This window comes from Schistocerca serialis, chromosome 9, assembly GCF_023864345.2.
Source record: "Schistocerca serialis cubense isolate TAMUIC-IGC-003099 chromosome 9, iqSchSeri2.2, whole genome shotgun sequence".
Classification (NCBI taxonomy): Eukaryota; Metazoa; Arthropoda; class Insecta; order Orthoptera; family Acrididae; genus Schistocerca; species Schistocerca serialis.
In genome coordinates this window covers 207,766,984-207,789,825 of record NC_064646.1, presented here as the reverse complement: position 1 = coordinate 207,789,825, position 22,842 = coordinate 207,766,984, and the positions used below count along the sequence as shown (strand labels likewise).

General features: G+C 40.8%; 1 protein-coding gene across 1 annotated transcript; it reads right to left on the bottom strand.

Annotated features, from left to right (window-relative positions):
- Window positions 1-16,447: 16,447 nt before the first annotated feature.
- LOC126419475 (uncharacterized) lies at window positions 16,448-17,068 on the bottom strand. Its single transcript, XM_050086663.1, has one exon. It carries the CDS (start codon window positions 17,066-17,068, stop codon window positions 16,448-16,450), a length of 621 nt encoding a protein of 206 aa, XP_049942620.1.
- Between the last annotated feature and the right edge of the window lie 5,774 nt (window positions 17,069-22,842).

The window sequence follows — 22,842 nt, the reverse complement described above, 5'->3', positions numbered from 1 at the left end:
TTGTCTCACTTGATGTTGTGCTTCAGTAGAAAGTATGGACTTTCAGCAGAGTGACGTGGAACTCACTGTGCTACAACCATGATGCTATCCTTCCCATTCCTTTCCTAGTTCTTGTAACATGGTAAAGATTTATACAGTGCATTTAAATTCTTGTAAAATGATAAAGACATATACAGTGCGTATGCACTTTATTTCGATTCTCAATATGTTTCAATTCTTGTAAATTAGTAAAGAATTTTACAGTGTGTGTGTGTGTGTGTGTGTGTGTGTGTGTGTGTGTGTGTGTGCCCTTTATTTCATTTCTCAATATGTTTAAATTCTTGTAAAATGGTAAAGACTTATGCAGTGTGTGTGCACTTTATTTCATTTCGTAATTAGTTTGAATTCGTGTAAAATGGTGATGACTTTTACAGTGTGTGTGCACTTTATTTCATGTTTCAGTTCTTGTAAAATGGGTAAAGATTTATACAGTGCGTGTGCACTTTATTTCATTTATTAATGTATCCAGTTCATGTAAATATGCTAAAGACTTCTACAGTGCATGTGCACTTCATTTCACTCCTTCATATGTCAAATTCTTGTAAAAATGCTAAAGAGTTTTACAGTGCATGTGCACTTTATGTCATTTGTTAATATATTTTGTACTCATTTCGTATACATCTTGTTGTTTCTTAATATGTTCTGAACTCAGTGCGTGTGCCCTCTTTTTCATTTCTTAATATGTTCTGAACTTATCAACAATGTATATAGTACATGACTGTAGACTTAATAACTAAATGGGTTATAGAAAAATTTGTTGCTCATGGCAAGTCCAATTGACTCACCATCGCTGCAAAATTTTTGCCCCCCCCCCCCCTTCCCCCAGTGGAGGGTTATGTAAGAGGTCCATGATTACAGAATTTGTTGCTAGCGCACTCGAGCAGATGTAATTTCGATGGATTGCTCACGCGCTACCTGCGTTATGTAAGACCAGAGAGCAGTGTTGTCAGCAGTAGGAACTGTGTAGCAGATGTAGTAGTAGTAGCGAGCAGTCGTGTGTATGAAGTTGGCTGGGCCGGTGTCGTGGGGAGCGATGGCGGAGCCTGAGCGATGTAGTATACGGTAAAAGCAGCCTAGCGCATATGTATTATTGTTACATCAAGTCCCACGTAAATGTTTTTTTAAAAATCTTTTAATAATAGCGATTCTTATAAAAATTAACTTTTAATCTATCTATAATTGATAATAATAATCATTTAATTACAGATAGAGCATTTAGATTGTACGAATGTAAATAAGGACAGGAGAACTTATAGAGAAATAACTGCCCTCTTGTCTGCTTTCGACAAAGAGGAGCGTGAGGCAAAGTTGCTGCAGCCAATAATATAATTCCAAGTGACTCTGAAAAACAAAATCTGAAAAGGGAAATGCAAAGACTCAATCTAGATATAGTACGGGTCAGTGAAGTGAAGTGAAAGGAAGACAAGGATTTCTGGTCAGATGAGTATCGGGTAATATCAACAGCAGCAGAAAATGGTATAACAGGTGTAGGATTCGTTATGAATAGGAAGGTAGGGCAGAGGGTGTGTTACTGTGAACAGTTCAGTGACCGGGTTGTTCTAATCAGAATCGACAGCAGACCAACACCGACAACGATGGTTCAGGTATACATGCCGACGTCGCAAGCTGAAGATGAACAGATTGAGAAAGTGTATGAGGATATTGAAAGGGTAATGCAGTATGTAAAGGGGGACGAAAATCTAATAGTCATGGGCGACTGGAATGCAGTTGTAGGGGAAGGAGTAGAAGAAAAGGTTACAGGAGAATATGGGCTTGGCACAAGGAATGAAAGAGGAGAAAGACTAATTGAGTTCTGTTACAAGTTTCAGCTAGTAATAGCGAATACCCTGTTCAAGAACCACAAGAGGAAGATGTATACTTGGAAAAGGCACGGAGATACGGGAAGATTTCAATTAGATTACATCATGGTCAGACAGAGATTCGGAAATCAGATACTGGATTGTAAGGTGTACCATGGAGCAGATGTTTACTCGATCACAATGCAGTAGCAATGAAGAGAAGGCTGAAGTTTAAGACATTAGTCAGGAAGAATCAATACGCAAAGTAGTGGGATACAGAAGTACTAAGGAATTACGAGATACGCTTGAAATGTCTGAGGCAATAGATACAGCGATAAATAATAGCTCAGTAGGCAGTACATTTGAAGAGGAATGGACATCTCTAAAAAGGGACATCACAGAAGTTGGGAAGGAAAACCTTAGTACAAAGAAGGTAACTGCGAAGAAACCATGAGTAACAGAAGAAATACTTCAGTTGATTCATGAAAGGAGGAAAAAAAAATTTTTTTTCGGTAAACTCAGGAATACAGAAATACAAGCCACTGAGGAATGAAATAAATAGGTAGTGCAGGGAAACTAAGACGAAATGGCTGCTTGAAAAAAGTGAAGAAATCGCAAAAGGAATGGTTGTCGGAAGAACCGACTCAGCATATAGGAAAGTGAAAACAACCTTCGGTGAAATTAAAAGCAAGGGTGGTAACATTTGGAGTGCAACGGGAATTCAACTGTTAAATGCAGACGAGAGAGCTGATACGTGAAAAGAGTACATTGAAGGCTTATACGAGGAGGAAGATGTGTCTGATGTGATACAATAAGAAACAGGAGTCGCTTTAGAAGAGATAGGGCATCCAGTACTAGAATCAGAATTTAAGAAAGCTTTGGAGGACTTCAGATCAAATAAGTCAGACGGGATGGATAAAATTCATCTGAATTTCTCAAATCACTGTGGGAAGTGGCAACAAAATTACGATTCACGTTGGGGATTAGAATGTATGAGTCTGGTGGCCATCTGACGTCCGCAAAAATATCGTCCATACAATTCTGAAGACTGCAAGAGCTGACAAGTTCGAGAATTATTGCACAATCAGCTTAACAGCTCATGCATCAAAGCTAGTTACAGGAATAACATTCAGAAGAACGGAAAACAACGAGTATGTGTTAGATGACGATCAGTTTGGCTTTAGGAAAGGTAAAGGCACCAGAGAGGCAATTCTGACGTTGCGGTTCATAATGGTTGGGTTGATTTGCGGGAGGAGATCACTCAGTGAGGTCAACGGTCTCTTCGGATTAGAGAAGGAAATCGGCTGTGCCCTTTCAAACAAAACCATCCCAGAATTTGCCTGTGGTGATTTAGGGAAATATTTCGGATGATCTAAACGAGGATGGCCGGACACGGTATTGAACCGTCGTCTTCCCAAATGTGAGTCCAGTGTGCTAACCGCTGCGCCGCCTCACTCGGTGCATTTAATAATAGAGGAAAGGCTAAAGAATAATCGAGACATGTTCATGGGATTTGTCGACCCGTAAAAAGCGTTCGACAGTGCAGAATCGTACAATATGTTCCAAATGCCGAGAAAAATAAGGTTAAGCTATAGGAAGAGACGGGTAATACACAATTTGTACAAAATTTAGGAGGGAATAGTAAGATTGGACGAAGTGTTCGGATTATAAAGGGTGGAATACAGGGATGCAGTCTCTCGCCTCTACTGTTCAATCTCAATATTAAAAAATTATAGAAATAAAAGACAGATTCAGGAGTGGAATTAAAATTCAAGGTGAAATGATATCAATGATAGGATTAGTTGATGACATTGCTATGCTGAGTGAAAGAGAAGAGGAATTGCAGGATCTCCTTAATGGGGTGAAGTTTAATGCGTACAGAATATGGATTGAGAGTAAATCAGAGACAAGTGAAAGTAATAAGAATTATCAGAAATGAGAACAACGAGAAAGATAACTTCAGGACTGATGATCACGAAGTAGCCGAGGTTAAGAACTTCTGCTACCTAGACAGCAAAATAACAAGTGAAGGACGGAGCAAAGAGGACATCAAAAGCAGACTATAACTGCCAAAAAGGGAATTCTGACCAAGAGAAGTCTACTAGTATCAAACATAGGCCTTAATTTGAGGAAGAAGTTTCTGAGAATGCACGTTTGGTGCATAGCATTGTATGGTAGTGAAACTCGGACTGTGGAAAAATCGGAACCGAAGTGAATCGAAGCATTTGAGATGTGGTGCTTCAGACGAATGTTGAAAATTAGTTGAACTAATAAGGAAAGGAATGAGAAGGTTGTGCGCAGAATTAGAGAGGAAAGGGATATGTGGAAAACATTGACAAGAGGAAGGTATAAGATGACAGGGCATCTTTTAAGACATCGGAGTATGAATTCCATGGTACTAGAAAGAGCTGCGGAGGGAAAAAACTTCAGGGGAAGACAGAGATTGGAATATATCAAGGAAATAATTGAAGACTATGTTTGAATTGCTACGCTGAACTCGCATCAGACCAGTCAGAACGCTGATAAAAAAGGCAACTGTCTTTTCATAACTGCAATGTATTTTATTTCTTCCATACGCGTTTCACCTTTTACGGTAAGGCATCTTCAGTGGAATCTAGAATGTTCCAGTTTTATTTTGACATACGAAATTTGTAGATTATGAAACAGTTCACGTCTTGTTTTTTTTACGTAATAAACGTTTACAGTTAATCGACTTTCTGTCGGCCATCTGCGTTTCCTCTTGTCTAGACACGTGCTGGAGAACGCGCTGTAACTTCATTTACGAAACAGAAGCACATTTTCACGTCACGTACGTCATTCTTCACAATTTTCATGTTCTTTGTGATAATTGCCGAAGAGCACTATTATTCTTCTGTCACTAGTTGTAAACGTTTTACGAAAACTGTGGGTTTACTATCGTAACTACTGTGTTTTCAGTTCATGTCTCTTCCTGTTTGGTTTGTTTCCTAGCAAACCGACGAAGTATATATCGAAAACTAACGTCTGTTCATTTCCGTTCTCTTTATATCTCACTATGTGTTTGTGTCTGTTTGTGTGTGTACAAGAGAGACAGTGGGAGAGAGAGACAGAAAGAGAGAGAGAGAGAGACAGAGAGAGTACGGGCGTTTGATGTAGGATACAGAGAATACGTGCGAATCTAGAAGCACGGGACAAATGACACCACATTTCCAGAATACTTAATAGAACACAATCACAAGCAAACATGTAGGTAATAGAACATGAAAATAGTTGCAATCAACAACAAAAAACATCTCCTAACCATAAAAAAAATACCACATATAATAGCAAAGCAGAAAAGGAAACCTTCATTAAAAATAATGTACACATTACAAACAATTCACTGTTTATGCTAATAGACAAGATAATTGAGTAACCCTCCAACTGTGGATTATTACCATAACCTCTTTCCTTGAACCTCTCTACAGAATACTAATATCAGCTGAACGCAAACAGTTTTAACGGCTGTCTGAAAGATATTAAATTCACGTTCAACTACCTACAAAACCAAAAAATCACTCACCCACCCTCACACACACACACACACACACATATATATATATATATATATATATATATATATATATATATATATATATATATATATATACAAACCAATCAGGAAGAGACATAATGTGAACCCCCAGTAGTTACCATTCGAAATCGCAGTTCTCGAAAATATACTTATAACTAGTCACAGAAAAATAGTAGTGGTCTAGAGCATTTAGTGCATAGAGTCTGAAAATTGTGAAGAAAGAACTTCATAACGTGAAAATGTGCTTATGTTTCGTAATCGAAGTTACAGTGCGACCTCCAGTATGTGACCAGATGAGCGGCAACGCAGATGCCATCTAGATACTCGAATAGCTGTAAATAATCTTTTATTTACGTATAACTAAAGACGTGAACTGTTTTATATTCTACACTTATCGCACACCGAAGCAAAACTGTATAACTCTAGATTCTATTGAAGATGTCTTAGAGTAAAAGGCGAAACTCGTCTAGAACAAATAAAATATACAGCAGCAAGAAAGAGGGTTTTTTTCGCACAAAGCTAATATTTATAGCTTGCTTCGGATGATGGTCACGCAAACAAAGATGTTATACTTCCCAATATTTACCCGTACTGCGGTATGTAACAGCTCCTTCCTACCAAACCCTATATTAGAATATCTGTCTTCTACCTCTTTCCATGGTTTCGTCCCTATACGCATGCCTCCGGTTATTACCTACCTGACCTCTCACCAAAAAACATCTTATTCTGTTTTCGACTAATGAGGGCAAAAATTAAATGAACAAATGGTGGAATTTGATGTTATGGCAGCAAGTGCCATATTCGAACAAAACCAGCGTCGTTCATACACGCGTTACAATCACTTGTTTCGGAGAAAAAAAGCTACTGAAACTGTCAAATTGAGACATGGCAGCCGCAACTTCATAACGCAGGGGAATGAGTTGCTATGAAAGGCTCAGTCAGATCTGTGACAGGCCAAGCTCTGAATTACTTAGGTGGTAAAAGTTCGTTGACTGTTGTTCATACAATGTGACTCAGATTCACATTCCAAGAGGTTTGGACAAAGTCAGCCTCAGGATATTGCTTTACTTGACGTTGCGTCTTCGAAAAAACTCGTAATTACCGTCTGTCCTACTTAAGAGCCACCAAATACAACGAGTGTTGTGCTTAATGTAACTTACATGAGCGTGAGGTGGCCAATCTCAGTAACAACGCTCAGCTCATCAAATCAAAGGGAACTATTGACTTTTAGAATGAAAGTTGGATCCAATATTAATTATTTTAAATTTAGTTTTTTTCCCTTCCTCAACACACTCACTGGAAGATGACTGTCTCCATTACACAGTTCAGTATAAGTGATTTTTAACTCTTACGCGTATGTTTAGAATACTAAAAATTGGGTTAAAATAAGCAGCTAAACTATATATGTAATATTTTATGAATACAGCGATATTCATGATTTATCGCTTTGAGTACCAGTTGTTTTTGCCTGAAACCGAAATATTAATAATTTTGTTTTGGAGTCCCACTGCCTTTAGCATGAAACCACCGATTCAATCGCAAGACAGAAACATTTAATGGCACACTGAGATAATTTTACGAATGTAGTCACCAACTCCTGGAAAACCCTCGGTGTCATCCACCTGCCACTGCTCAGTACCTTAAAAATATAGCTACATAGACAGAACCCACTATGAGAGTAGTACCTGCCTTCAGGCAGACTACATTGATGCTCTTTCGTCCTACAGTCCTGCTCTAGCGGCTGGTACTGAGCCGTCAGGAATCAGAGGGTGTCAAAGCAGTTGCTTGGCTGCAAGCGCGTAGGCCTCCGTTACGGGATATGTCTGTACAGCGATATGTTGGTAATTCTCAATAAAGATGGGTGCATGCTAGAGAGTGTTTTGCCGAAATGGGGGAGGGAGGGGTTGTCATGGACGGACCTATGATGTTTTATTCACGCATGTGTCAATATCGCACCACCTCGGCATAAGTACAGGACGGCAAAATTAGGAGTGCTAAAAAGGCTGCTTGCGACCACCTTCAAATTTCGTGGAATTGTTTTGAAACGACTTAAGTAATACCAGCAATATAAGAGACCAAAAATTGAGGTCGCGCAACGCTCAAAACGTTACGTTCATGTTCGAGGGACTGCAGCCCCACAACGTCCTTAAAGAAGGGTTTAAACGTTCGAGGGGTCAGCAGTGTGAAAGGGTCTGAAGAATGTCTTCATCATGTTGCTCATCGCACTGCAGACTGCCGCTTTAGGTCTTGCAACGTGCGGGGATCAGTGCTCTAGGGCAAAGAGCGGTTGCATTGACGCCATTTATGGCGCCCCCTGCGGCCGTTTTGTGCCTGTTCTGAGCGGTGGTGTCTGGAATGTTTTCCTCGGCCACTCATAGGAAAACCGAGTGATTTCAACGCTGTGCATTGCGATTGTGACCTCCATCGCAGGGGTAATAGAAGAACGGGTGGAATATAAGTAAGAGGGACTCTGATGACTTTCTAATCGTGTGACACGTTCACAGTGGCATTGGGAAAAACTGTGGTGATATTTGGTACCAACGTGACATCTTTAATTCGCAGTATGCGTCACATGAAATTTCGAGGCGTACCCTTTTTTTTTCGCAAGTGTCGACACCTTTATGTTTGAATAATCGCTTGGACCGAGGGTGACGTCGCAAGACTCCATGATTGTGCACAATTACAGAGGAAGGCTCTACGCAGCTTTGAGCCATATTTGAATTTTAAGCGCCGCAATTGGAGGGAATTAAGTGGTTTAGAAAACATGATCATTGTTCACACGTTCGGCATCACCTACATGATTCACAAACATTTAGCAAAAGTTCGCACATTCTCACTAGACTTAATATTAGCCACAGACATTTGAGGTACACAAATTCCGACCCGCAGGGGCAAAAGTGAGGTGAAAGGAAGGGGATCCACCCATCGTCTACTAGTAATCTAGCCAAATCCAGTAATATGCCGACTCTGTATAGAGATGACATTACGGGGGGGGGGGGGGGTAGGACGTCAAACGTTCCGCCTTTGAGCAGTGGAGGCTCAGCAGGACATTTTAATATCCACTCTCTACATTTGTAGAAATAAATTCATGAAATCTTGTCAGGATGACCAGGAAGGATTCAGAATTCACACTCATAGCCGTGGAAGTTCGAAAACATAACAAAATAATTTTCTTTTATACGTAAACTTTCATCATTTTTTCACTTACTCTTGGCTGCATTTCTTGCTGCAGGTAGACTTTTCTTCATAAGTAAGAGAGATTTTTTCATGAATTTTGCACAGCATACAAACCATCCTTACACGTGTATGAAATTCTAGAATTTTCCGAATCTATTAAAAACTGTGGTAAAAGTTAGATAATTAAATACAAAATTTAAGTTTTTTTAAAAACATGAAGTTTCAAATGTAACAGCTCATTCACTTTTTCCTAAACTAAATAAATTCTAGAATTTCATACGCCTGTAAGTATGGTTTGTATGCTGTTCAAAATTCATCGAAGAATCTCTCTTACTTATGAAGAAAGGTGTACCTGACATTTACTTCTTTTCGTGTAACGTTTACTTGTTCTTCCCGTAACTGCAGTGGTACAGCGTATCGCTATACAGAGAATTCTGAAAACCAGCAATTATTATATACATACATACAAGGTCATGAAGTTAAATGTTTGACAGAAAGATTTTTTGGTACAGAAGTAGTAGTATAAAGCCATTTTCAGAGCATTTTTGATATCAAATTGATATGCAAATTATTTAAATTGATCAATTCATCACTCCCGCCCCTGCACACCCCAACCACCCCTGCCCACACCCATCCACCCCCAATCCCGACCACGCTCACCCCCACTCAATGGATGATGTCACATGTCTTTCTCAGCTGCATGTGTACCGCAGCTCCTCCCCTGCCCTCCCCGCCCCACCTTCCCTAACCACCTACCATATTGGCGGGAATTTCGAATTTTGGCGAGAATTTAGAATTTTAGTAGGGATTTCTTTGTCCCTGGGCTGTGCTGACATCCCATTCCATCCAGGAATTGATGGGAAATTAAAAATGGCAGTATCCTTTCCAGGACTCAGACCCTGGTCCCCCTGGGTGGAAAGCCGAATTGCACCCCCCCCCCCCCCCCCAATCCCGTAACACAATTAAACCACCAGAGCCACTTGGAATTGATGGGAAATTAAAAATGGCTGTGCGGTCTTTGGGACTCGAACTCTGATTCTACTGGATGGAAAGTCCTAATGCACTCCCAACACATGGAAACCTTCCAGATGTGGGAGAGGAAAGTTAGAGTGGTGAACGTTATTTATTTTGCTCGGGAAACTGACGCAAATATCGATCGTAATTACGTAATTAATCCCAAAGATCTGGCCTAATTACGCAACTACATGCATAGCGCTACACAAAGACGCCATAAAAGCGGAATAACCCTCAAAAATTGACGATAACGTACAACTGGCGTTATCCAAGTGGAAAGCAATTTCGCAATACCACTCGAAACTAGCGAGACACACTCAAATTCTACCCTGCACCTACAAGCTGGCAGGAGAAAGGCAGGGGTCTAAGGTATTATCTTTATTCTTTTTGGCAGGTACATTGTTCGACTCTCGAGACGCTGGTGCTGGACAGAGAGGAGTTTAAAAAGTGCATTACCTGTGAGCATACAGTATCTATAGTTGTTTTGTGTCACAGTTCGTTACAGATATCTGCTCAAAAATCACCCTGCAGCCCAGGTAATCGATGCCAATACATGCTACCACAAGTGATGGAAAAGTGCATCATAGTTCTAATTAAACTTCGAAGAAGTAGTGAAAAAACCAGCACTCGTATTGAACCGGTCATATTGCAGCACATGCACTGGGGAAAATCGTCGTCCTAAAAGACTGTAGAGGGGTCAGTGGTTGAAAGTCCGTTCTCCTTGATGGGCATCCACAAGCTGCGGAACATCGAGGTCCTCTTCCTCCCTCTTCCTCCTACAGGGGAGGCGGGACACAGGCTTCTTGGAACAGTCAGCTCCTCCGCCAAGTGTCTCGTAGCTTCCCTGCACACTCATTGCCTGCCCTATACTGCCATCCTCTGCAGTCACTGGATACACTCGGCCATCTGCGGCCCATGCACAGATACATACATACAGAAAACAGAGCAAACGTGCCTCAACTGACTGGTTGCATTCGAGTATAGTGCTACACCGTGCCGCACGACCAGAAAAATAGTGCGTTTGCGCTAGATGTTGGCAGCTATAATACATTTACAAGCAATTTTGCAACATGGAACGGTAAGTGAAAAAAATGGATAAAATGACGGAAAATTACGTGCAAATTGAGGGAAAACACGCCGAAATGTGGGGAAATTGAGGGAGTACTGGCCTGTTTCCTGATTGGTGCAGAACAGCTCTTGTGCATGGGAACGATTATACAACAGCAAGAGGAATGTGGGAAAACAACAGGATGGAAGCAAAAGGAACTGGCTATACTGTCTTTTATTTTTCGTCGAAGCAACATTATACTATATGCCTATTGGGAAACTAGTGACTCACACAAAATGACTACTGTCTTTGATGATTTCCTGGAAAAAAGATAACCATCTGCCTCTAAACTTACTTGAATATGCGTTAAAGGATGACGTAGAGTGGATGGAGTGATAGGGTGAGTTGGGGTTGTAATGAGGTAGTATATAATGGTAAACTGATGATGCATTCTAGAGAGAGATGTTGCAGCAGGTCATTTTTCAATATTCTTCCATTGCTCTGTTGGGATGCATCAATTGTGTTATATAACCTGCATTCAACTCGCATACAACTGCGTGTTCTGTGGGTAATGTACAGCAAACCACTTGCTCATCAGAGGACTTCCATCCTCTTTCAACACATTCCTCTAGACGAACTATGATATATGCGACATACCCCATTTCCTTGCCCCATCTTGGGCATAAAATCGAGTGTTCAGTTTCATAACTATGGTGATTCTAAGTTAGTGACAGGTGTTTGTGAGATATTACAATCCTAGTGTATACATCTGCCTGAGATATGTCCTTTTTACGGAGTTATTGGCAGAATGAAGCGTAATTTCACATGTCATACACTGCTGCTATACGTTTGTCCCTTACTTTGTATAAGGCATTGCCCATTACTAACGATCACTTTATATAGGACTGATGTGAGCATAATATGCTTTCTGAACCATGATTGGATGTGTGTAGTGGGGGTTGTACACCTCTGGAAAGCTATATTGTACGTGTATCAGAAGGAATTGATGTTTTGAGGAAGTAGTTTTTCATTTTACATTTTATCACCATAGTTTATAGCAGAGAAACCTGCTAGGAGAATGTATGTCATACGCTGGAAATATATTTATTACATTGTGATAGTAACAGTGCTGCATTCCATACAAACAATAGGCTAGAAACTGCAACGAAGTAACATTATAGCATGTTTTAAGTGCGGACTATAGTAGCCTTAGAAGTGCATGTGCTTATGTTCTCTCTTACCAATACCTTCTTGGTAATGACCCGAGACACTAGAACAGTACTTTACAATTGCTAGTGCATTTGATTTACGTAAAACGCAGCAAACTCCGTCCGTCTGGAGCTCAATCATGCATTAAAAACCATCCGTTTCTTGTTGTTAACCGTCTGTTATATCATCACAACAGTTTCATATCTACTGTACACCGATAAGGGGTGCTAACCTCTTTGACATTCGCGCATCTGGAGAAATCTTGTGCTCTTGGATGAGTACTGGACATCAGTTACAGCCTCAGTTGACACTGTTCCTACACGAAATGTGGAATGTACTGGTCTGCTTCTGGTCAGCTGCAGGGAGTGTAGGTCAAAGACAATGTGAGGAGAGCTTCCGGTCTCTAACTTTGCCCTAAGAATGCGAGAATGCCCTGTGACACCCATCCACAGAGAGAAAGATCGTAAGTTACGCACTATGATCAAAGTGTTTCAGAATGTAGGTCGTTGTCTGGTATACTTTGGTGAGTATGTTCGAGAATTAGCAATGAATGAACAGACTGCACAGTCATCTACTTACATTCATCATGGTAGTCGCAAAGAAGTGGAGGGGCTATTCAGCAATGATACAGAAACTGGTAAGCATGCTGCCGCGTCATTGGTCGGTGTTGAAATTACATTAAAATTGCTAAAACTGATAGCACTGTAAATTACGATACTTATTATTACAGTACATAGACAGTGTCTTTTCCATCCCAACAGTCCAGGTACGCTGTTGATTACCACATAATGTGATTTACACCATGTGATGTCTAGTTTTCTGGGGGCGTTAATGGACCAAGCGCGTTAATCTCAGTTTAGAATCTGACACAGACATCGAAGTCGTGGCTGAAAATAAATGTATGGAAGTGTACAAAGCTTGTTACAGCAGAAAAAGCGGTGTATCAAACAACGACTGATAACATGTGCGAGAAGGTTCTCATACAGTACAGGTAATGAAACTTTACACCGATCTGTGCAAGCGACGTCGATTACTGGCCACCAGCTCCAATGGAAAAATACCTGTATATTTAATAGGATCGCCACATTTGCACGATGCCGGCACATAGACGGTGTTTGTTTTCATTATATCGGAAGAGAGAGATGCGGTAAAAATCTATCGGATGAAATTAACGGAGCATTTGTAGTTCTCAATTTTTCTCGGCGGGATGGTACAGAATAACGATGCTAGAATGCTTGGGTGATAGACATGAATGGATCCTGAGGGACGCGGATCTGTTTCGATGCTGAGTCTTTTTAATTTTCCCACCGTAACTGTTCGCACTGTCGTCGTGTTGAAGGAGCAGGCTTCATTTCACACTGACGTTACACATCGTACACAGGTGGCAGAGCTAGGAGAACATGTTCCCACTTCGACCGAGTGGTCAAATCACGCTCCTGTAGCATTGGCTCAACTCACGCCGTTGCTACACAGGTTGCAGAATTTGGTGGATATTGCTCTCTCCAACTTCTGGGTGAAGTTGCTAAAACTGATGTCTCTATCAGCTGCGGTGTGTATTACAGTACATAGCTCCATATCAATGGCTTCTTTCCACTCCTGACCGCCCACTGGGTATGCTGTTGATTACCGCATAATTATTGACTGGCACCACTCTGTTGACACGAAGGGAACCTTAGGGAGCCCCCCTCATTGCAGCAGACTCGTTCTATTTCTGTATGCTACTATACCCTGTACAGGTTTTTTTTTTCACCAATAACAGTGACTCCTTATTTGTGCTACCTCATGTGTGTTGTGAACAGCACATTCCGGCGATGGTCAGCACCGGAACAGTAATCATGTACTTGACTGTAAAATGAAGGAAAAATGCTTTTCTAAACGAAGCGGCGAGACATCCACTACCCTTTCGATGGGAAAATGAGATTAACTGTACAGGTAATCACCTTGGAATAGTTGTGGGAGGCGCTCTACGAACTGTAAACTCTTCCAGTTTCCGTATGTTGCGATGTCTTTCACATTTTTGCAATGAGAAACAACGTGTCTGCGTTTTATTTCTACTAGCCTGTGGCGTGGTAGCTGTATAGTTTATGCCATGCAACGTTCAGTTATCTGTGAGAGCCAGATGATCGAAACATATTGTCAGTTTAGCAGCAGCTGAGATGGATCTCTGAGTCATGGTAGGAAAAACGAAGTGTATGGCGGTGTACACTGATTGGGTATGTTACATCCGAAAAAGAACCAATGTATTAAATCGGTTATGAAGGAGCAATACAGGCGCCCTCTCGTGTGATTGATAGTCTGTTGGATATGGTCATCCTACAGTGCAGGTGATGAAACTTACACCTGTCTGTAGGAGCGACTTACTTTTAATGGTTCGGATGGAATCTATGTTACGTATGTGATCACATTTGGTACCTCTCCATAGGTTTTGGCAGCGAATGCAGTACAATCAACAATATTATGAGTGCTAAAAAATCTTTTTGCATCTGTCGATAAAGAATGGTTGACATTAATACTGTGCATTCTCTAGGTCAAACATCTGAGAATTTGCAGCAACTAACGCATGGTACTGGATTTATATAAATTGTAGAAGTAATACCCGCTATCCCCACGGTGAGGGCACTGTAGCAAAACCCTGTACTCGCAGGACGGCGCGGCAGCGTACGCAGTACGGTGTACGAAATGGTTCAAATGGCTCTGAGCACTATGGGCCTTAACATCTGTGGTCATCAGTCCGCTAGAACCTAGAACTACTTAAACCTAACTAACCTAAGGACATCACACACAACCATGCCCGAGGCAGGATTCGAACCTGCGACCGTAGTAGTCGCGCGTTTCCGGACTGAGCGCCTGAACCGCTAGACCACCGCGGCCGGCAGTACGATGTACGTCAGGTGGTCGGTGGTACAAACGTTCCTAAATGGTTAAATAGAATATTTTATATGTAATTGTCGAACAAGGTATTTACTTTAAATCCCCCCAGTTGTTACACTGGACCGACATCCTAGTAGTGGACTTACACGACAGTTCATGCAGGTAACTCTCTTGGGCAGCGACCTTTTAAGTGGTAGGTGGTACGGCAAAGGAAGTCATACATCATTGATAAGATTGTAGGAGATGTGGCAACTATGCATGATGCACAGCCAATAGGATAGCTGCCCTTGAATAGGACAAGCGACCTAGAGGAGGTTGCAGAGGTGGTAAGACCCATAATTATTGTAAAAGGGTGTGGGAGATAAGGCAACAACACATACTACCCTACTGCCCTCTAGTTGGCAAAAACACGATTCTGCATCCATGATCTTCAGATTTATAAAAAACGAAAAAAAAGGCAAAGGAACCTAATTACTAGGTGTCAACAGAAGGTAAAATAAGAGGTAAATTTAATGGAATTACACAATAGAGAATAGATAGGAAACATATCTATGAAATCATTATTGTTACAGTAACGTGCCATATGCGATTTGCCCGGACAAGTTACTTCAGTTTCTTTAGTTTCTCTGCCTCTACGCTAAAATTAAAAACGACAGGATATTCGAACATAAGGAGGTGCAGCATCAATTGCAGATACCACCAAGCAAGAAAACGTAGTCATCGTTTCGCTGAGTACAGTACCAATAGAAATAACGGAATAATAATTTCAAGTTAAAAGAAGTACAAAGAAATATAAAATGACAGAATGCGTACTTTTGTGTAAGCGACGCATGGCCATAACCTCAAAGTAATGTACGGTAAGCATGGTGTGTCTGATTTATACCACAATTACCATTGTTTCAGTAAAAACCCCGTCATAATTGTGCAAAAGCCTGTAATACGCAATCATCGAAATGTACAACATAAAGCACAGACAATTGCAATAACGGTTAGGCGGAACAAGTACACTTTTTCCTCGTGTTTTCAAACTATTCTGCCAGTGTACAATAAAGTACGTAACAAATGCAAAACAAATCCATTACAGGTGCAGTTCTAAATGTTGACAGCATGAGCAAGGCAGAGTGTATATCTCCTGTTAAAGGGCAACTAATTCTGCCGAAAAAACAAATCGGAGACAGGAATGAGCAACACTGAATGCAATCTTGGCGACGAAGAGTAGATTAGTCCTTGTTGGTGTCAACAGCAAGTACCGTAGATTAATGGAAATAATTTGTTTCGAAAGAAGACACTCAGCCTATAATATCGACATTTGCTCTCTTGAGAAAATATTTTCAGTGCATTGCATCGACGGAGATAAGCAGGGGTTGTTATCAAAGGAAATTCAACTACCCTACAGCAGTGAGCCCCAGCAGACCACGTGTTTCTGATACTAAATTAGTTCGAAAATGTTTCTAAAAAACCTGTAAAATTTTGTAGGGGGATCTCCAGATCCCCCTGCGCAGCAGAGAAACTTGAATGTTTTCAGTTTAGACATTTCTGACGATAATGTAATTACTGTAATACGCTATTTGTATATATTTTTGTCTGTTTCAGGCTTCTGTTTCGTTCTAGATAATTAGCCTGAAACTGACAATCAATGATCAAGCTTTGTTTTCCCATCAGCAAACTGTAGATTGTTCTCATTCGAAACTAACTATTCTTGCGATCAAGATTATGAGTTAAGAACATTTTGATGTATTATAACCACGTGGTCCATTCCTCGTGCGTGCTGCATTCGTTGACCAAGACAAGCTTCGCAAAATTCATTGAAATTAGAAGGCGCTTTTCAACGTACCTGAGAAGCTGCTGATGGGTTTCAATACAGAGACACAGTTCTCTGTACACATTCTCTCCGGTACTTTTAATCGCGTGCCGCTTGCTCCAAAATTCGTCGCCACGCATCTTCAGACGGGCCACGCGCGACGCGAGGATCTTCATCTGCGCGGCCACCAGGATCATGATGGACACAAAGAGGCAGTCGATGCCGAAACTGATCTGCGTCATCCACGCTCCGGCCATGCACTGCACAGCGTATGACAGCTCGTAATAATTGCTGTTGTTGTCCCAGGGATGCTGCGCTAGGGGCAAACGGCGCACACCTCCTTTCATGATGAGCGGCATGGGGTACCACGTGACGTACTGGGACACCATGAGCAGTAGCATGGCCGTGGTAAGGCGGGCCGCGGTCCTCTTGGAGCGCCACAGCAAGTGACCGAGGACCGGGTCCTGGGAGCAGAGTTCGCTCTGCACCAGCATCAGACCGTCCACTCGTCGGACCAGGGCAAAGTACTGCCGTCTGCGCCTCACGAAGAGCGCCATCTTGACAACGATGCTCCCGATGTTGAAAGTACTTATGAGTACTAGCGTTGCTTCCTCCATGTCTCCCCACAAGAAGAAGAAGGATGTCGAACCCTCACTAACGTACCAGATGCCCAGTGCGAAGTTAAAGATGCTGTAAACGTGGTATAATGGACACCTTGATAAAGGCCACGCCCCAAAATAACACAAGTGGCGCATATTCAGCTTCAAGACTGACCGCTCGCTTTCTGACCAGGACAAAGGATACTCTGTGACATCCCTTTGCCTGCATTTCATCGCTCCTCTTCCGCCTGCGAATCAAGATACTACGTCTGAATCGACTTCCGTAACACAGACCGGTGCAGACAGTTGAGCGAAATTGTAACTACTCCACTCAGCCTCTCAAGCCATTTACGCTGATCGTTGCTTGTATACATATATATACAGGACTGCTACCTGTAAAAATTTTAGAGGTCGAGATGAATTCTCAATTACAAAGTAATATTGCTGCACTTCACATCTGATTTATTCATCATCCTCGTCATTTATTCTTGTCTGAGTTATGTAACGTAAACAAACACAGTAAGTCAATGGGGTTTAATAAAACAGCCTTAATGAAGCGTTAAACAATCCGGTTTGAAATGGATACTTAAAAGTCACGTGACGATGTATGTTGTTCATCACGCCCGGAAAAAGTTAATAACGAAAATCTATAAAAAGTATACTTCCAACCCTCATTTTTAAGCCAATACGATATGTACTGTGAACGTCAAATTTGTAACCAAGTTACACCTTGAGACAACAATCCAAGTCGCGTACGAAGTACGAGTAATATACAAAAACAGATGACCACAAAATAAAACTAGCTTTGCAGTAAAGCTATTTAGATGAATAAAGATTAATCCCAGGGTGTTATCACTCTATGTAACATTCAAACTCTTGTTCGTTTCACTCAATAAGAAAACGTATACCTGGACATAGACTTCCTTATTCTCTTTGCTAGTGATATTTGAGTGAAATACGACCCTGTATGCAAGGACAGAGTTAACTTCGTCCCAAACTACTGTGTGGTAGACAGCACATCAAAATATATATTTGGCAAATTTCATGTTACTTTTGTTTACAGTTGGAATATTTGCTAGATAAACCTGCAGCGTACTATATTATTCAAGGAAACTTACTGAAACAGTGAAAACAAGTGGATATCGATAACTGGTAAATTCTCCGGTATGTGCCACAGACGTAATTTAGAAAGGACATTTACTCGGAATCTATCAAGCACAAATTTTAATTCTGAAATTATTTGTCGCTGACCATTTGTTGGCGATCAACTAATGACAGTGGTAGAACAATAACACGTCTGAAATACATGAGCTAGCCACAAAAAAATTTTCCGACACTTAATGTGAGATGACGACAAATATCAGTTGCAATGTAATCTTGAACCTAAATTACTTTCTCATACTTAATATCCACAAGGTATCAAGTTAGAAGATCTCTAGCTACATCGATGCATCATTTTCCACAGTCGATACTGATATTCGACTGAAAGGTCTCTGATCACAAGGCTAACGAAACTATTGAACTTAACTGTTTAGGTTAAACGTGTGTACTGTATTAAAGCTACTTTGATGGCAGTCTTAATTCTTTCGTACCGAGTAAGATTCTGTACATTTTTGAAACTAGTAACATAATGTGTGCAAGGTTAAACTATACTTTTTCAGACGTTAACAATTTGAACAATGAAACGGAATGTCTTTAACACTGAACTCATGATATTTTCAAATTAACTCAGTTTTTTAAATGTATTAACTATTTTCCCTCTCTTGGGAATTGAAATTTGTATAGTTGCTTTCACTTTCCTGTTATTGGAGTGAAGCACAGTAACGATGTAACAAAGAGACCATTAAAACAATATTGACAAGATATTCTTGATTCCGTCCCGTTTAAATTTGAACAGTATAATTGTTCTTAGGTACATAATCATGTTGTCACTCGGAACAGTTTTTCACATTGTAAAGAAAAATACTTTTCCGGAGTATCGTCTGCTGTTTCAGTAAAAGATTGCAGAACGTTTAAATTTATCACTATCGTTTCCAAATGGAATATCCAAACACATCAAACATCTATTGTAAGTTTGGTTTGAGACAAAACAGTACAATGCGTTCCAAGGTGCAACCATCTGCATCTACGTCGAAACAGATAAAATAATTAATTACAAAATTACGATGTGTTATATTTACTCCACAGTTCCTTTTCATAATTAGATTTATTGGGGCTTTATCGAAATAAATTAAGCTATAGCAGAACGGTAAAATCGTGAGAAATCAGTGACGGCAATAGCATCACATTTAATAGAGCTCGATATTGCAGGAAACACAGGATGAAATTAACTTTATTTATCTTTATATGCGTCCAAAGTAATTAAAGTTATACAGTTCTCTGTAATTTAGTTACAGAGGTATTATGAATGCATCTTCCTCATTGCCGGACAAAGCATTAGCATCAAATTGCATCACAGATACCTGTCTGACATTTTGTTTGTAACTGCAAATATTTTTCTCGCTAAAACTGACATTTATATTAATTTTGGAGAGAAATTAGTGAGAATGTAAACCTGGAGGAGAGTACTGTAAGAAAATGAGTCACAAATTGCCGGCAGTCCGAAAAAGGAGAGAAACTAAACATCTGAGGTGTGATGTTACAGATGAATACAGAAAACTAAATAGACTGCTAAGATACATGATGAGGAATCTAGTATCAGAGTTGATGATGACAGGAATAATTGAAAAATGTTGACTAGAGAAAAGAACGTGATGATGTGTTAAGGCTTCAAGTTTATAGCTTTAGTGACACTAGAAGGAGTCGTCTTGGGCAAAACCACTGAGGAAGACTGACATTGCAGTGTATCTAACAAACAAATGAGGACGTGGGCACTTCAACCATCACCTGCCGAATCTTCAATAGTCGGCAGGTTATGGTTGAAGTGATCACTGCAGCGAATATCTGCTAATACGAGTATATTTTCAGTACCTTGTTGATGTACAACGGACGTAATGCAACAAACCTTTTTTAAATGCACCATGCCTTAGTGGATACTACGTGACATGTGAGCCATTGCAAATGACTGTGCGTTATTCCTGAGTTGGATAGTTTAAACACACCTAATTTTAATAAAATCCAGAGTCTCAAGAAGAAGATCAAACGCACACTGGTGCGAGCAAATGAAAATAAAATGGGTGATTACCCTTTAAACTCCCGTCACAACAAGATCCTTACAGACTGTATATTTTCGAAAAACCTTACTCGGTAAAATAGGATATCTCGGTGGTAAAGGCGTTAGAATGTGTCACATCGTGCTGATATTCATGTGACAGGCCTTCTTCAGATTTCTGCTTAGAAGTGCCTCTCGCTAATGCTGATGGCTTCCTCGGTGAATGCGTTACTGTTGTGTACATAGTTCCGCGTAGTCAGCGCGTACACAACTTTCCCACTAGAGCGCGCCCCGCTAATCACAACAGCGCAGGTGTAGCGCTCGTCCATCTCTACACTACGAGATGGCGGTGTCTTAGAGGCGGACCAAATTCTGCTTCCGCCGATCCGCGTATTAATATGTAACGCAGCCAATGAGATTGCTGCCAACGTAGAACCTTTTCTCCTCGCGGATCACACTCGCGTAGTGATACATGAACGCTCGAGGTATTATAACGAGTGTACACACCTCCGATTAGTCAGTCTGCATTAGTCTGTAGTTAAGTTTCAGTTTGCGCCTAATAAGATTATCATATTCCTGTACATAGCCACGGACAGATATGTATAGACACTTTTTCAAGTATCAGAGATATGTGAGAATAAGATTAACGTACCAAGACCAAAGGAACTTCAGAATATCAGTTGTAAACAGCATCCAGAATCAAGTAACGTAATGTCTAATTTTTTATTATTTTAATAAATGTGTGTGAAAATTAATCAAGTTCTCTTTAAAGTTGGTCACCGTCAATCTGCTACTCTAAGCGTGCAAGTGGCATTTCTATCGTCTAACCTAAACGGCAGAAGATAAACACGCTACGATAAGACCACGAGACATATTGCTGACACTCGCCTACTTCGTTAGAGCGACAAGTCAAAAAATCTGATGGTGTGTGTACCGAAGGTCTTACACTACGCACACCACATTTACTAAGCAGAGCGAACAACTTTTCTGCAATTTGCAGGTCACTTTTCCCACGCAATGTTTTTAGTGGTTGCATCGTTATTAGTGTTGCCAGGTGACCCAATTAGTCGGGACCGTCCCGGTTTTAAATTTCAAGTTCCTATGTCCCTGCTGCATCTTTCGGGACGTCCCGGGTATGGCCCTTTAGATTCTTAACAACGGGGCTGGTGCAAGGTACGCGCGAAACACGCGGCCGCACGCAGCGGCTGGCCTGCGGGACCACAACGCAGTGGCAGGTTAGCCGATACCGCTGCGCAAGGCGAGTGAGAGAAGAGGAGGATAATTTTGTGAGCATCCATTTCCTCTTAGTTTTGTTTTGAGAGTAGCCATAGTTGTGTTTATCCACTGAGCAGAAAAGCTATTTTTATGAGTTGTTGTCTTTATTTTTAGAATGACTTGTAGTTATTGTAGCGTTCATTACTACCGAAAAATACAGAAATCGTTTTGGCAGCTGGCCGAGGAATTCAGGGTTGATCAGACCTCCTTACTGTTTTCCCTAACAGCGGTAAAAAAAGCGCGTCACAATTTGTTCTAACTTGGGATTATATAATTTATAGTGGTGTAATGGGTAAGTGTTTTTCATGTACAGCACAATTAGTGTTGTGCATGCACGTTGCTCGTAAGTTATTCTTTCTCCTTTGTTTTCTTATAATCTTTTTACTACCAATAAGCCAAAAAGCGTCGTCGAATCAGTAGCTAAATGAAAACAGCTAAATGAAAGCTAAATGTAAATAGCTAAACAAAAAAGCTAACTAAATGAAAATAAAGGGAAGAAAAGTGAATTGTTGCGGATACGAAAACTAGTTTGTTACCAGAATGAGATTTTCACTCTGCAGGGGAGCGTGCGATGATGCCAAAATTCCTGGCAGATTAAAACTGTGTGCCGGACCGAGAAGGTAGGCGACGAGGTACTGGCAGAAGTAAAGCTGTGAGGACGGGGCGTGAGTCGCACTTGAGTAGCTCCGTCGGTAGAGCACTTGCCCGCGAAAGGCAAAGGTTCCGAGATCGAGTCTCGCTTTAGTTTGTTACCCTTCAATGAATAATCAGACATAAGAGCTAACGCACGATAGGGATGACGTAGGTCCAGCGACCGTTCTTTCTATTGAGCGACCGCGGTGCAGCGTGTTAACAAATTTTTATTTGCCTTACATTACGTTCTTTATTTCAGAATTACAGAGCAAAAAGTTAACAAAAATTAAGAGGAACTCATTCCATTAGCCTGCCGTCACGAGAAACCCCTTCTTATCTCTGTAGACGCTACTACGAATCACATAGTCTCTGCTACGGGCTACATCTGAAACATCGAGTTCAGAAGAATGTAACGAGAATTTACGTAGCTGAACTTTACTGACGCATGAAGCCCGACCGTCTCAAAGGTCTGCACTTTTCTGTAACGCTTGCTCTTTTTTCAATGTTGCATGAGAGGTTTAAAGAGTCATAGAAACGGGGAAGCCTATGTTTCACAGGGCGGACAAAAGCGCAACTAGAGCGAGCGAATGAAGTAGACTTTACCATAATAATGTTAGATATTTTGGTTTCCAGAAATCAAATTTTATTAGCTGTACAGACTATTAAGAATACA

Bases quoted from the DNA above. Each gene is read 5' to 3' on its own strand.
- LOC126419475 (XM_050086663.1), bottom strand. From the start codon at position 17,068: ATGGCGCTCTTCGTGAGGCGCAGACGGCAGTACTTTGCCCTGGTCCGA.